The sequence below is a fragment of the Tamandua tetradactyla genome, chromosome 5 (assembly GCF_023851605.1).
Source record: "Tamandua tetradactyla isolate mTamTet1 chromosome 5, mTamTet1.pri, whole genome shotgun sequence".
In the NCBI taxonomy this organism is placed as follows: domain Eukaryota; kingdom Metazoa; phylum Chordata; class Mammalia; order Pilosa; family Myrmecophagidae; genus Tamandua; species Tamandua tetradactyla.
In genome coordinates, this window is record NC_135331.1 from 25,576,932 (window position 1) to 25,591,251 (window position 14,320).

Consider the following 14,320-nt stretch of genomic DNA (forward strand, 5'->3'; position numbering starts at 1 on the left):
CAGTCCGCACCCACATGGCGCAGCCCCTCCACTCCTCTGGCCCTGGCTTCCAGAGCAGAGCGAAGACCAGAGTAAATGAGCATGGGCAGCCAGTGCTGGAGGAGGTGACGACAGGCACACCTGTCCCCTGTGGCCTGCGGAGCCATCCCTGTGTCAAGACTCACCTCGGCCAAGGTCCCTTCGATGTAGGCGGAGACCCTGTCCAGGCCAAGCGTCGGCCTCTCCGCGTGGGGCACAATGGTGGCGATCCTTTTCAGGAGATTGGTGAGGTCCGCAGACACGGTGCTAGTCTTGTAGCTGTCAAACTCAGGGAGGGTCTTGGGTTTAAAATACTCAAACATGAATAGGGCATCCTCCCATATGAGGTCCACCTGGAAGAAAAGCAGGGGGCGGATTCCTAGAACAGTCAGGGTAAGTGAAAAGGGAGAAAGTTTCCCAGAAACACACCATGTTGTGGTACAAAGGCTAAGATTTGCTGCCAAGTCTCAAACCCAACACGCCTTCTATGGCCTGCAGGCCCCCAGTAAGCCCCAAACCCGAGTGACTGAAGAGTAGAACTAGCACAAGCCTGGTCTCTGCCCTCTGGGAGCCCACGGGCAGCCACCACAGCAGGGAACTGGCTCAGGAGCCGAGGGTGGGCTTGGTCCCGGGGGCACTGGGAAGGCCACAAACCCTCCCCATAACTCAGCTGCCCCTCAGCCCCCCAGTCAGCAAATGGTGAACAAGTGCTTACTGTGGGCCAGGTTGGCTCCAGGGGCAGGACACAGTGCAGTGGGGACACAGTAGTGTGGGGCAGAGATGTGAGACACAGTGGAGTGGGGACACAGGTGCAGGGACACTCTGGAGGTCCTGCCCTCAAGGACTACCACTCTGGGGTAGAATCCACAAAATTAGAGAACTCCTCATAGTGTGGAGAAGCCACAAGACAGTGCACTCAACAGTGCCTGGAAGACCGAAACAAGGCAAAACAAGTTCTAAACTAATAAGAGGGCATCTTCATGTTACCTAAACTGGAGGAAAAAACCTATGGTCAGTTGGCCTCCTGCATTTCTGACTGATGGGTAGAGGCCTAGGAAGCTAGAGTAGCATTCTGTTCAGACCCTAGCCGGGTGCGCCCTCACCTGCTGGGCCGAGTGCTCCTCCAGGTAGCGGGCCTTGCTCTTCTTGCTGGGAAAGCTGTAAAGGCAGTAGAAGCACTGCTCCAAGGCCGTCTCCAGCTCCTCCTTGTAGGGGTGTGTGTCTTCAGAGGTGGGGATGGCCAGCTCCTTCTGGAGAACGCGCACCTACAGGTGGGAGGAAGAGGTGCCTGAGGGCGCTTATGCGGGACCCCAGGAGCCCCCCCCGCTCCGTGGGCTCGATGACCTGAGCAGGCCCCTGCCTATTGGGCCTGCCTGACTCGCCTCCCGGAAGGCCTGCCTCCTGCTGTCCCAGAGGGGACCACCAAGGCCAGCATAGTCTGTCAGTTTCTACCAGATGCACAACCCCTGGTGGGGACCACCGAAGCCAGCACAGCCTATCAGCTTCTACCAGATACACGACCCCCCGTACCACTGCTCACTTATTTAGCCATTCCTTTGCTCCCCCAAATACTCCCTGAGCACCAACTAATGCTGGGCCCAGACGGAAACAGCCGCTGCTTTGTAGATGCTCTGATTTCAGTGGAGAGGATAGCTCATTAAACAAGTACTTACAAGGTAAGCCCCACTGGGGCTGAGGGACTCTCTCCAGGACAGAACCTCTGGGAGGGTCACAGAGGAAGGGGGTGACAGTTACATGCTGCCCGAGGACAGCAGAGCCAAAGGCTACTGCTATGCCTGGCTTGGAGCAAAACACATTCTTTTCAGGTACCTGTGGGACTTTTTTTACAAAAACTAGATGAAGCACAAGTCTCAACAAATACCAAAGACTTAACATAACACAGACCACATCTTCTCAACAGAACTCAATGAAAAGTAGAAAGCATTTCCAGAAAGATAGCAAAGGAAAAATAAACACATTCGAAAAATTAAAAACTATTCTAAATAATACCTGAGCTCAGAAAGGATTTTAACAGAAATAAGAAATATAGTTATGGATGACAATAAAACATCAAATGTCAAAACATATGAGATACAGCTAAAAATGTACTTGGAGAAAATGTATAGTCTTCAATACATGTATTAGAAGTGCAAGCAATGAAGTAAGCATTCAGTTCAGTAAATTAGAAACAGTACAGTAAGTTTGAATAAAGTAAAATTTATTCGATAAAAATTAAAATAGCTATTAAGAAAACAGAAAACAAAGAAATAATAGGTCAATGGACCAAAAGCTAGTAGTTTGCAACAAGTAATTGCGACAAGCCTTGGGAACGATTAGTTTAAAAAAAAAAATGAGGGGAAGCACAAACATAGAATCTTAGCAATCAAAAGGGGAGCATGGCTAGAGGTACCACGAAGATGTTTTAAATCATAAGTAAATACCATGAAACAACTTCATGCCACTAAGTGGACCTATTTAAAAATAAAAATAAAATAGGTGACTTAAGAAGAAAGAGAAAACCTGAGTGGAGTTTTAACCAAGAAGTTAGGATTTAAGAGATGACTATGATTATGGAAACATTATACAGATATTTCTTTTTACTTTCTAGTCTATTAGAATAGCCAGAAGGAAAAATCTGAAGTTGCTGAACTGTACTGCCTGGATCTTTGATAATGACCATTTCTACAGAGCCTTTATATCTACAGAGCCTTTATTTCCTGCCCTTGTGATTGCAAAACCTTGAGACTGCCACCCCCTTTATCTGGTTTTCCACATTTAGAGTCTTATAATCACAAAGGCGACCCCCTAATGTCAACGGAGGAATTGGAGCAGCTCAGAACTAACCACTGGCTTGCTCTTGCAATGCACAGCTCCACTCCTTCACATTCGCAAACTGTAGCTGCTTCTGCTGGTTACTGAGACAGTAACAATTCCATCTCCCCTTGTTTGAATCCATAAAAAATGGTATTCCTTACGCTCAGGAAGACAGATTTTTAGGCCAACAGGCCATCTGACCTCCTACTTCGTGCCTGGCAATAGACTCTTCTTGCTCTCTCTGAAGCCCTGGTTTCTCAGGAATTGGTCATTTGAGTGCATTCGACAGAGAATCCCATACTTCTAACTGGTATCAGACCTAAAGAAATTGAGTACATAGTTTAAAATGTATTCAAAAGAGAGAGAAAGAGAATGCACTCAAAATCAAGGGTTGAGCAAACTATAGTCCATGGGTCAAATCTGGCCTCGGTCTGCTCTTGTGTGGCCCATGGGCAACCTAAAGGTGACATTTACATTTTTTAATGACCGAAGATAAAAACAGAAGAATATTCTTTTGTAACACATGAAAATCCTATGACATTCAAATTGCAGAGTCCATTTGCAATTGGTCTATAGCTGCTTTTGTGCTCCCAGAGCAGAGTTAAGTAGTTAAGACAAAGACCCCCTACCCCACAAAGCCTAAATGTTTACTTTCTGCCCCTTTACAGAAAAGGGTTTGCTGACCCATGACCAATAGTATAAGATAAGAAAAAAAGAATGACAAACCAGTAAGGACAGAAAAGGAAGAAAAAAAAAGCAACCATAGGAACGTCTAGGTAGAAGAGTCAAGAAATCTACCACATAGTAGGATTAATAAAAGCAAAGGAGTTGGGCTTAATAGAGATTACTTTTAAAAAAAAGTATCCCTATATGCCCACAAAAAAAGAAATTTTAATTTTTAAATATATATTTACAACAGTAATAAAAAATGATATCTAGGCCTAATTCTAACAAATACATAATAGTTTCTTCATTTCCCCCATAAAAATCTTTGAGAGGAAAGGATAAAACTCTAGTAATGGACATGAGAGTGCAAGGCCTAAGTAAATGGAGAGACAGAGTATGCTCACGACTGGAGAGACTCAGTCAGCCCAAGATGGCAATTCTCTCCCAGATTAATCAGTGAGGTCAATGCCTTTCCAAATGAGACTCCAATGGGGGCGGGTCATGAAATGTCACAGACTGGTCTGGCAAGGTTACACAAAAGCGAAGGGCCAAGAACACCAGGAGGACCTGAGGAAGAGGAAGGAAAGCAGGGGAGTTGCAGCAGGTATCGAGACCTCCCCAAGAGCACAGGGCTCTGACCCAGGACCACACAGCCTCGCCAACAGATGAGTAGAACCAACGGCCAGCCCCACACAGAAGGACGGAGGTGACCTCCCAACCTGTGCAGAGGACAAACTCGTCAATAAAAGGCACAGACCAACTCACCACCAAGTAGGAACGTAATTGGATCCCTATGTGATCTCAAAAACCATAAGAAAATCCAGATCACATGTGAAAAATGAGTGTAACCAAGAAATCAGGATTTAAGGGATGATTTTGACTGCTGAATCGCTATGTGGATGCTCTTTTTTGCTTTCAGAGGGAAATTCCTGAAATCTCTAAATCCTAATCCAGCTGCCTTGATCTCTGATAGACTGTACAGCCCTTATCTTCTGCCCTGTGATTATAAAAACCTTGGGACTAACCTTCATCTGTACCTAGTCATCCAGTTTTTCATCAGAGTCTTGTAATCACAGAGGGCCCCTAATATTTATTAATGAAGGGTCCTGGGTCAACCCAGAATTAATCCACCCCAAGTCCAAAGTTATCTTCATGACCAAGACTGGAACAAACCAAAGTGGGCCCGCCTAGCATGCGCAGGAGCTTGGATTTTAACCTATAGGTTACCTAGACCTCATACTGCCATTTTCTCACACACATTCTGTGACTACGCATGTGATCAATCTGTGCATGCTCAATAATCAGATCACCTCGAATCACATCATCTGGGGCCACTGTGCTCATCATCCCAAACCCTGCCCTTCTTTTCTCAAATAAAACTATCAGAATTACTGTAGTTTGGGGAGACAGACAGATTTTGGGCCACTAGACGATCTGCTCTCCTACTACATGTCTAGTAATAAACTTTTTCTCTCCTTGAAACCCCAGGGTCTTAGGAATTGGATATTGAGCATGTCGGGCAAAAGAATTCACAGCCTTTGTCCAAGAACAAGAGGGAATTTTAAAATGAACATAAGGGAGAATATCTTAACCATGTTGTGGGAGGGCTGGATTTCTTAATGTCCCCACATTCCATAAAACAAACACCATGCATAAAGTTAAAGGAAAAGCCCCATAGAAATACAACGCACACAGACACACACAAATGCAAGTAAAGCTGGTAAAATCTGCATAAGATCAGTGGGTTGTATTAACTCAATTTCCTGGTTGTGATACTGTATTACAGTTATGAAGGAAGTTACCATTGGGGGAAAATAAGTGAAGGTACCTGGGGAGCAGGGTCTCTCTGCACCATTTCCAATAACTGAATCTTCAATTATCTCAAAGTAAAAAGTTTTCTTGTTTTAGTTTAGTTTTTTGTTGTTGTGTTTTTAAAAGGACAAGCCCTACTCTCAAAGAAGATATTTGCAACATATGTACAAGACAAAAAACTGAAATTCAGGTCCACAGAGAACTCCATAAATCAGTAGGAAAAAGACAAACAACCCAAAAGAAAAATAAGCAAATGATATGAACAGGCAATTTACCAAAGAAGAAACCCAAAAGGCCAATAAACTTAAAAAGCCAAATCAATATAAACTGTTAAAAGGAACATGTAAAGAACAATGAAACACCATTGTGTGCCTCTCTGATGGGCGTCAATGGTCCCCAGGGCTGACAGGGATGCAGGACACTCCCAAACTGCTGGCTGGAATTTGAAACCAGTTCAACCACACTGGAGAATAATTTGAAGATCCAGTTTCTAAAGCTGAAAACGTGCACCTCCTGTGATCTGGTAGTTCCTTTCACAGGAATCCACCCTGAAGAAACACTCACGCGTGCATGTAACGTGACCTGTTGAGGGGTGTTTATCACATAACAAACAGCAACCTTGATGCCCTCACTGAGGAAAGAGGTTAGAAAACCATGCGAACAGATATTTACAGTGTAAGTGATTTACCATCTAGAATTTGCTTCAAAATAATGTAGGAAGGGGTGGCAGGTGGGGTGGCTCTGCACTGAAAGAATAATTATTAACCAGTGTATGGTATGTCAGCATGCACTGCACTATTATTTCTACTCTGTGTAAGTTTAGAATCTGCCGTAATCAAAAATTTTAAATATTGATAAAGTTACTTATATGATAGGATCTTATAACGTAATTAAGATGAATGAATCAGATTTACCAGTATCAATGTGACTACATTTCAGTATATTAAAATGATAAAAGCAAGCTCCAAAAGGCCTCATATTACATTTTGTATGTACAATTTAAAAGCCCATGGAACTGTATATTGTTTCCTGATACACAGATATGTAATAAGGTGTAAAAATAAGGACAAAGACACACATGGACTTGAAAACAGGAGGTGGGGAGAGGTAGCAGAGAGCACGCTGAGACGTTTATTTCTATTAGAAGGAAAGGCTGAAGGAAATGGAGCAGGTTGCCAACACGCACGCCATTTGGGTGGTGGCGTGATGGCAGCAGCTGTCCAGGAGACAGGGACAGCTCCAGAGGAGAGCGGTCATCTAAGCTGAGGGGGGATCCGTGGGTAAGAATTCACTGATCCAAACAGAACAGACAAAGAGAAACACTAACTCAAGTCAAGAAAAGATGGAGAAAAGAAAAGATGGGATGCAAGAGGCTCTCTCCCTCTGAGAAGACTTCTGCTTCACCAAAGAAGGGAACACTATCCGCACCAAATCCATTTCAAGGCACAATCCTTCCCCACTCCACGAGTCTGGGCAGATGAGAAGAGGGAGAGGGGGTGATAGAGAGCTCACCTCCCGGACACCCTCCCCCGCCCCACCAGTGCCCAGAGGGAGGAGTGCTCAGCAAGCATTTCTGGATAAAGGAATGAACTGTGATGACTTTGCGTTCCTTCCTTCGTTGATTCAAGAAACCTTGATCTGGTGGCGGGTGGTGTCAGGCACTGCTCAGGGGCCAAGGGATGTCACACAGAGGACAAAAAAGGCCCCGGTTTCAGGGCAGTGCTGGGAAAGGGGCAACATGGCACAGACATAAGTGAGCATGCCCACCCGCAGCTGGATGGGACAGAGGGTGGTGGGCCCAGGGGTGCAACCCTGAGGAGGGGCCTTCTGAGCTGAGACTGTGTGGCAGGAGGGAAGAGAGGAGGCAGCCAGCTGGGGAGCGAGAGGGGGAAACAGACCTTACCCTTGACCAGTGGCTCTGAGTCCACCCACTGCTCCAGAGGGCAGGTCTAAAACTCCCCACAGGCACGGCTGCCCAGGGGAGCAAGGTTCTGGCTTGCTGGCAACTGTGGGTGGTCCCGTCCAGGCAAGGTGCAAGGGCAGGGAGCACAACGGCAAGGGGATGGCCAGGTGGGTGCCCCCCCCCGCACCCCCAGGCCCGGAGGGGACACTTACGTAGAAGCGCAGCAGAGCCCCGTCGTTGTGGCAGCACCAGGACCGCCTGCCCAGGTACTCGTGAGCCGTGTTGAGCAGCATGAGGGAGGACGGCAGCAAGGGCGCCTCAGGCACCACTGCGGATGCAGTAGAGCGGGCGTCAGACAGTGGGCATCAGGCGGGGGGCACCAGGCCTGGCCCCCTTGGCCCTTACCAAGGTGGCTGCAGAATTTTCTCTTTCCTTTTTTTTTTTTTTCAATATCTTCCCTTAAAAAAGTAATGACTTGATTGCCTTCGTTAAAGCAGTACATGTTTACCAAAAAAAATAAATAAATAAAAAATAAAACACTCAACCCATACAGCCATACAGGAAGTAAAAAGAAGGAATGCTTCCTCCACTCAGACAGCAGACCTTCAGACGATCCCCTCCCGAATGCCTATCTTTCTGAGCATGTGCACAAGACATTTTGAAAGAGAAAGACCTAATTTTTTAACAATGGAATCCATACTACATATAACTATTCCTTACCTTAAAATTCTTAGATTTAGGTCTCCTTGGATATTATAGAAGGAGAAAGTAAAACTGAAGAAAAAAGGACCTACTGCTTCCAGGTAAACATTTGTTCACCTTGAGAACTATTCTCAGTTCCTTCAAGATCTCTCAGTATTTTTGAAAATATGAGCTATAACCTGAAAGTGGCCTGTAAGTAGCTTGGTTAAAGTGGATTAGGCAGAACACATCAGAATAGAAAACATGAAACGATGCCACATCCAACAGAGTACGGATCCTTCTATGGAACTTGTTTTGTAGTTTTATTATTGGTCAGTTTCAGCCAAAACTGTGAAAATAACTGCTTTAAAGAAAAAAACAGTCAGAAAATCATTAAGAAGTTCAAGCCATTCCAGTTTTTTAATGGTTCTTTTAAAGCAGTTTCCATTTTCAACGGCATGGAATGACTGCCTACTCCACCAGCTCAGCGATTAGCTGTAACACTTCCTTCTCCCTCCTCACCTCCTAATTCTGTTAGGTCTGTGATCTGTAGCAATCCAAGGTCTGTACCGCCACACTCTGCTCTGCCACTGTGATTAGCCCAGTGGCTTTCCCTCCACAAACCCTGCCCCATGGCTTTTCCACTCCTGAGTTATTTCATTTTGACTCGTCGCGGTTTACTGGATTTCACCCTTCAGAAGCGTTTTCTTAAGAAAGGCTCACGGGAGCTGAAGTGTCTGTTTGTTAACTGCCATATTACAAACAACTTGGTTAGCTGTCTCAGGTCATGCTTTCTTTCCTAGGGAGCGTTCTAGACCTAAACATCACCCCAATTGCACTGAACACTGCTATGGAGAAAGCAGAAATGAGCTTTGTTTTTGTGGGGGTTTTTTTCCATTTTTTTTTAAAAGCTTTTATTACCAAAGAAATGTAAAAATCCAGTAAATACTAAAAATCTGAGAATGTTTTCTGTAAGCTTTCATAAGACAAAGATCTTTCCCCCAATTCCATTTTATTTCAACTTTAAAAAGTCCCATTTCCTAAATAAATAGGGGAACAAATGTTAAAATAAATTTAGTAGATTGAAATGCTAGTGATCAATGAAAGGGAGGGATAAGGGGTATGGCATGTATGAATTCTTTTCTGTTTTCTTTTTATTTCTTTTTCTGAATTGATACAAATGTTCTAAGAAATGATCATGATGATGAATATATAACTATGTAATGATACTGTGAGTTATTGATTATATAACAAGAACAGAATGATCATATGGTAAGAATGTTTGCATTTGTATGTGGTTATATATCATAAATAAAAAAAATTTTTTTGAATGATCATGGTGATGAATACAGAACTACATGATGATATTATGAGCCACTGACTGCATTCTATGGAAAGACTGTGTATGTGTGAAGATTACTCAATAAAAATATATTTTTAAAATTAAAAAAAAAGAGTTCAATTTCCAGTGTGTTTACTGAGATCCATGTGCCCCCAAATGGCTGAGAATACAAGAAAGGCAAAAGTGGTGAAGCTAAGGGCATACGGTAGGCTCTGACAAGGTCTCAGGGTTACCCAAAGTGGCAACCAAGAACGTGTGGCCAGAATGTGCAGTCCCTTCAGTCGTCCTTGTCCTTTACTGTGTCTAAACGTGTGTGAACTCAGTGTGGGTGAAATTCCCCTTCTTGTTAGTAGGTGCTTCTCTGTACAGCTCGTTGGCTTCCTCATCCGTAAACCAACCCCCATGGTTGTTGGCAGCTCTCTCAGGTCCTCCTGGATGGCGCCAGCTGATTCTTCATCAAAGCAAGCAAAGCATTTCCGATGACATCTTCTGGGTCTGTTCTACTTTTCACCAGCCACGGTGAGGGACGTGGTAATGGGACCTGGCGCTTCACCCACCGCAGCGCCGACACTCATCGGGCGGATCTCTCCCCAGGGAGGCAAGTGTAGCGTGCAAATCCTCCTTGTCGATGAACCACCTCTGCTCTCATCGGTCATGCTGAAGGCCTCTTCGAATGTGGCAAATACCTTGGACGTAGTGCACTGTGGGCACTTCTCGGCGGCCTTGGTCTCTGCTCTTTGCTCGACATGGAGGTGGTTAAATCCCCGCAGAGCTGGGAGAATCCGAGCACATTGCTGCTGCACCACCACCTTCATACCCCGAGAGCCGCTAAAACAGCAACACTTCTGGTCTATGCACCCCCTGAGCCTCACTTTGTCTCATGAAGGGAGACAAATTGTTTTTCAGTTTAGAGACCTAAATAATCTTTGTCCTTAATGTGGCTCTTAAACTTGGACATCTGTTGATGTATATTATATCAATTTTGCCTGATATATGGTATACATTTTCAATCTGCAGATTCTGTTTTTATTACAGTTCAGGGACATTTTCCTGTATTTGCCATTGGGCTGGATGCTTCTCCAGTTTCATTTGTTGGAGTCTATGTCACGGGCACCACTTATCCTAATGCTGGACCGTCTTTGTCCTCCATATCTACTATCTTCTCTACAATTCTTTCACCCCTTTGTCACATCTACTTGTTTCATTTTAGTCATAGTCACTGTGCTCCTTACTGCTTTGGGTTTATTAGTTTACAACAGTGAGGTTTGGCTTGCAGTGCTTCCCCTTAGTCCTGTAATTTTCCTTGTCATTTTCATTCGGTTCATTGGCTCATCTATGAAAGATGTTTCACTGAATTTAAATTCTTAATAAATTATTTTCTCATGCAAATTACTTGCAGGGACTCTGCCAGTTCCTTGTTGTGGTTCCTTACAGACCAAGTTCTTGTGCTTTGTGCATGCTATAGTCTTTCTTTCCTTTCCATCCTCACCCAGGCTGGTCAGCAGCTACTTAAGCACAGTTCCAGCTCCTTCTTTATATCCTGCTTGTGGTCAGCTCAGTCAGTTCTTCCAGAATATCTAATTGCGCAATTATATAACGGGTGATTTTTCTGGATCACTCTCCCACATAATGTAAGACCAATCTGTCTTTTCTATAAAGCAACAATTCTGAAGCAGGTGTTGTTCTCAACCCACTTTTCGGTAGCAGCCTGTATCTGCAAAGGCAGAAGGGAGAGAGCTCGGCTAGGACTAGTTGCAGTCCTTGTGGGAGGACTTAGGTTTTGTTGGCTCTGCTGAGATCCCACATGCATCTGATACACATGGAGATTCCTTTTAAGGTAGGACTTGCTGCCCATTGAGGGGAGAGCAGTCAGCAGACAGCCTCCACCTGTCAGGGTCTGCTGCAGCTGCCAAAATTCTTACCAGAGGTCTAGCACTGGGTGACTGAGAGACACAGACATAGAGGTCTGGTTGGCTTGGTCCAACACTGAGGGGCAGCTCTGATGGGCAACTCTTGCCCCAGAGCTTCCTGTCATAGTAGCTGAGGCTGAGTCAGTTTGACTTCTCCCTCTGCCCGATCCTGCTCCCTCTCCTTTCCTTTCACTCATACGGATCTGTAATAAACTTTAACTCAATGTCTGCTCCAGGAGAATGCGGCACATGGCAATGTCCAATAGCAGGACCCTCCCCAGCTGGCCAGGAGCATGTATGATCCCTGAGCCCCTCCCCCCAACTCAGTGTGCTCACTGGAAGATAGCAGGAGCCAAAAGCCCTTCCAGAGTGATAGTATTTCTCAGGATGTTGTCAACTGCCACCTTTCCACAGCTGAACCAGGGGGGAAAAGGGCAGACAGGAGCCACACCTGCTGCCAGCCCAGCAGAACTGCTCTCCCTCCTTGGCCCACAACTTTCAAAGCCTATGGCATTTGATTGTTTCCCTGTCCTCTTTTGAAGCTGGCAGTTCTTTTTAGACTCTCTACTGCTTGTACAATTACTTTTGGGGTGGGGGTGTGGGTGGGGAGAAAACCCAAAGGCCTCTTTTGTGTTATTTTTAATGAGAAGAATATAATGCATTTATAGTTGTAAACCTTAAAATCTGTTTTCACCAGTAAAGCTCTTTTGGGAAATAACATTGTACTGTTTATTAAGAGCTCAAAAGATGTTCACATCTAGAAATTTACCCTAAAACATCAACTCAGCAGAAGCAAAAAGGCAGGCATGAAGTACCCGAGATGGAATGGGCAATGAGAGTGAAACCTGGATGCTGCCGCCTGGGCTCAGGGGGATGGTGCCTGGAGCCTGGCACTGCTCGGCAGTACCACGAAGCCTGTGGGGTGGAACAGAGGTGTCCGGGGAAGTGGAACACACAGGCCGTCCACCATCCAGGCCTTGCCTCCCGACCTCCGGCCCACGTGCCCCATGCCTGCCTGACCTGCAGCCCTCCAGGGCCCATGAATCCCTGCTCCCGCTCCCTAGAGGGTCCAGCTCTACTCCAGCCTCGGCTGCCACCCATGGCCGGACCTCGTGGCTAGCCCCACTGGCTTGGTGCTGCTGGTTTTCTGGCCTGGCTGCCCCCACCACGCACCTGGCTAGGTGCTGCTCACAGAGGCACTGACAGGCATCTGGGCAACATGCATGCAGCAGGGAGGGGAGAAGGCCAGGAGCAAACCAGAATGATAGCTCGGGCAGCAATGACCTTCCTTTCCAATTTTCTTATTTTGCAAATCTCAGAGGAAAAGCGCCCAAAATGCTTCATTTAAAAATGGTTAAGTAAATGCATGAACATATGTGTTAAAAGCACAACTAGATAAAGTCTACATATATAGGCCAAGTCTGGACAGAAACTGCAAGAAAACACTCATTTGGTAGAATTATAGGTGATCTTTGCTGAAAATTCCACTGACTGGGCTGTTAGTGTCATGTAGTTTCTGACTGTCGTGTCCACCGTGATTCAAGTGTCTCAAGGGTCCCAGGTGCATGCTCTGGCTTTCCAACTCACAATAGCTGCACAGCGCCAGCTACGTGCTGGGTACCAACGTGCCATGGCAACTGGAAGAATTAGTTCATTTCATCCTCGTGACGACCCTTGAGCTGGGACCTGACTGCAGTGGGCATGATAGAGGCCAGGAGGCCAGGCTATTTGTCCGACGTCTCCTGGGTAAGAAGTGACAGCTGGGTGTGGAACCTGCACTTGCTCCATACCACCCTCCAGTCACCCAAGGTCCAGGCCGCCCTGACTCGTACCTGGGGGGACCGAGGGGACAATGGCTAGGGGGCAGAGCTCAGGAGCTGACTGCCCACCTCCCAGCTGCTTGCCTCTGGCTGTCATAAGGATCAAAGGCGTGACCCTGGGGCCACGTGGACACTACTCGCAAGCACACTCCAGCACTGGCTTCCCGCTGTGGTGCCAGCTCCACCCACCCTAGCACACCGGGCTGTGCTTGCCTAACACCACCATGCTCCGCCACTGAGGGCACTCTCAGGAGCCCCTGCCTCTGTCTGGGCCCACGCAGATCCTGTAGCATGGAGCCCTTCAAGGGCTTTCTCAGGAGCCCTGCCTCTGTCTGGGCCCACGCAGATACTATACCATGAAGCCCACCCACCCCAGTTTGCTTCCCACTCACCTTCACCCGCTGGGCTCTGGAGCTGCTGCTGGTGGCACAGGGAGCGGAAGGTGTCCTCCTCCTGCCAGATGATGCGGTGCAGCGTGATCCAGGGCAGCACAGAGGAGACTGGGGGCTCCTTGGGCTCCTCCTGCACAGCCATGCTGCAGTCGATGACCTGAAGGGCAGGCAGGGGCACCGGCATCACAGCAGGGCCAGCTCCCCCACAACCACCACCACAGGAAGAGCCCCCAGGAGTGGGGCAGCAGCAGGCAGGGGTACCTCCAGGAGCTGGGCTGCTGTCTGTCTGGCACAGAGCATCCACAGCCTGCTCCTAAGATGCGGGGCCACCGACACAGCAGCACCCAAGGTGCTGGTTCCAGCAGGGATAGGTGAGCCAGCTCCGAGTGTGCCCCTGCATGTCCCATCAGTGTGGGGTACCCTGAGTGTTGCTGGGGAGGGCCCTGCCAGGTGTGAGGATTTTCGAGGGGAAAAGAAACCCATATTTCCAGACCGAGGGAAGAGAGTCCTGGAGATGCCACATAAGAGCTGCTGTGGGATCCCAGGGGAGAGGCAGGGCACGGAGCCCTTGAGAGGTTTTCAAATGAGAGGAAGTCGGGTGCCAGATGCCCAGAGAGGAGTGGGGTCAGAAGACAAGACATGCAAGTTGAGGTCCAGAGGAGTGAGACGGCTGGAGGGTCTAGGAACGTGCCTGTCACTCAGGATGGCTGAGCAAAGGGGTGCGATGGGAAGGAAAGGAAGATGACGTGGAGAGGCTGGCCAGGGGAAGAGGACAGCTCAGGTAATATGCAACTTGGAATAAAGTGCAGTGTTGTAAGCAAGGGAGCAGCATGTTCATATTTCCATTTTGGAAAGAGACCTCTATGGCCAAGGTGACAGCAGGACTGCAGGAGAGGTGGGGGGCAGGGAGAGCAGTGAGAGCAGACTCCACGGTTCAAGGGAGAGGACCAGTGGCCTGAACT

At 47.1% G+C, this 14,320-nt stretch overlaps 1 protein-coding gene across 3 annotated transcripts in view; it reads right to left on the reverse strand.

Moving 5' to 3' along the window:
• The window catches only part of CABIN1 (calcineurin binding protein 1), a 135,636-nt gene that overhangs the window by 78,277 nt on the left and 43,039 nt on the right, over nt 1-14,320 (reverse strand). For all 3 annotated transcript variants that reach the window (XM_077160200.1, XM_077160198.1, XM_077160199.1), the window contains exons 18-21: nt 13,359-13,515; nt 7,426-7,541; nt 1,122-1,283; nt 165-371 (exon numbers count right to left, since the gene is read on the reverse strand). In XM_077160200.1, coding sequence (XP_077016315.1) covers nt 165-371; nt 1,122-1,283; nt 7,426-7,541; nt 13,359-13,515 — 642 coding nt within the window. The remainder of the gene's footprint in view (nt 1-164; nt 372-1,121; nt 1,284-7,425; nt 7,542-13,358; nt 13,516-14,320) is intronic.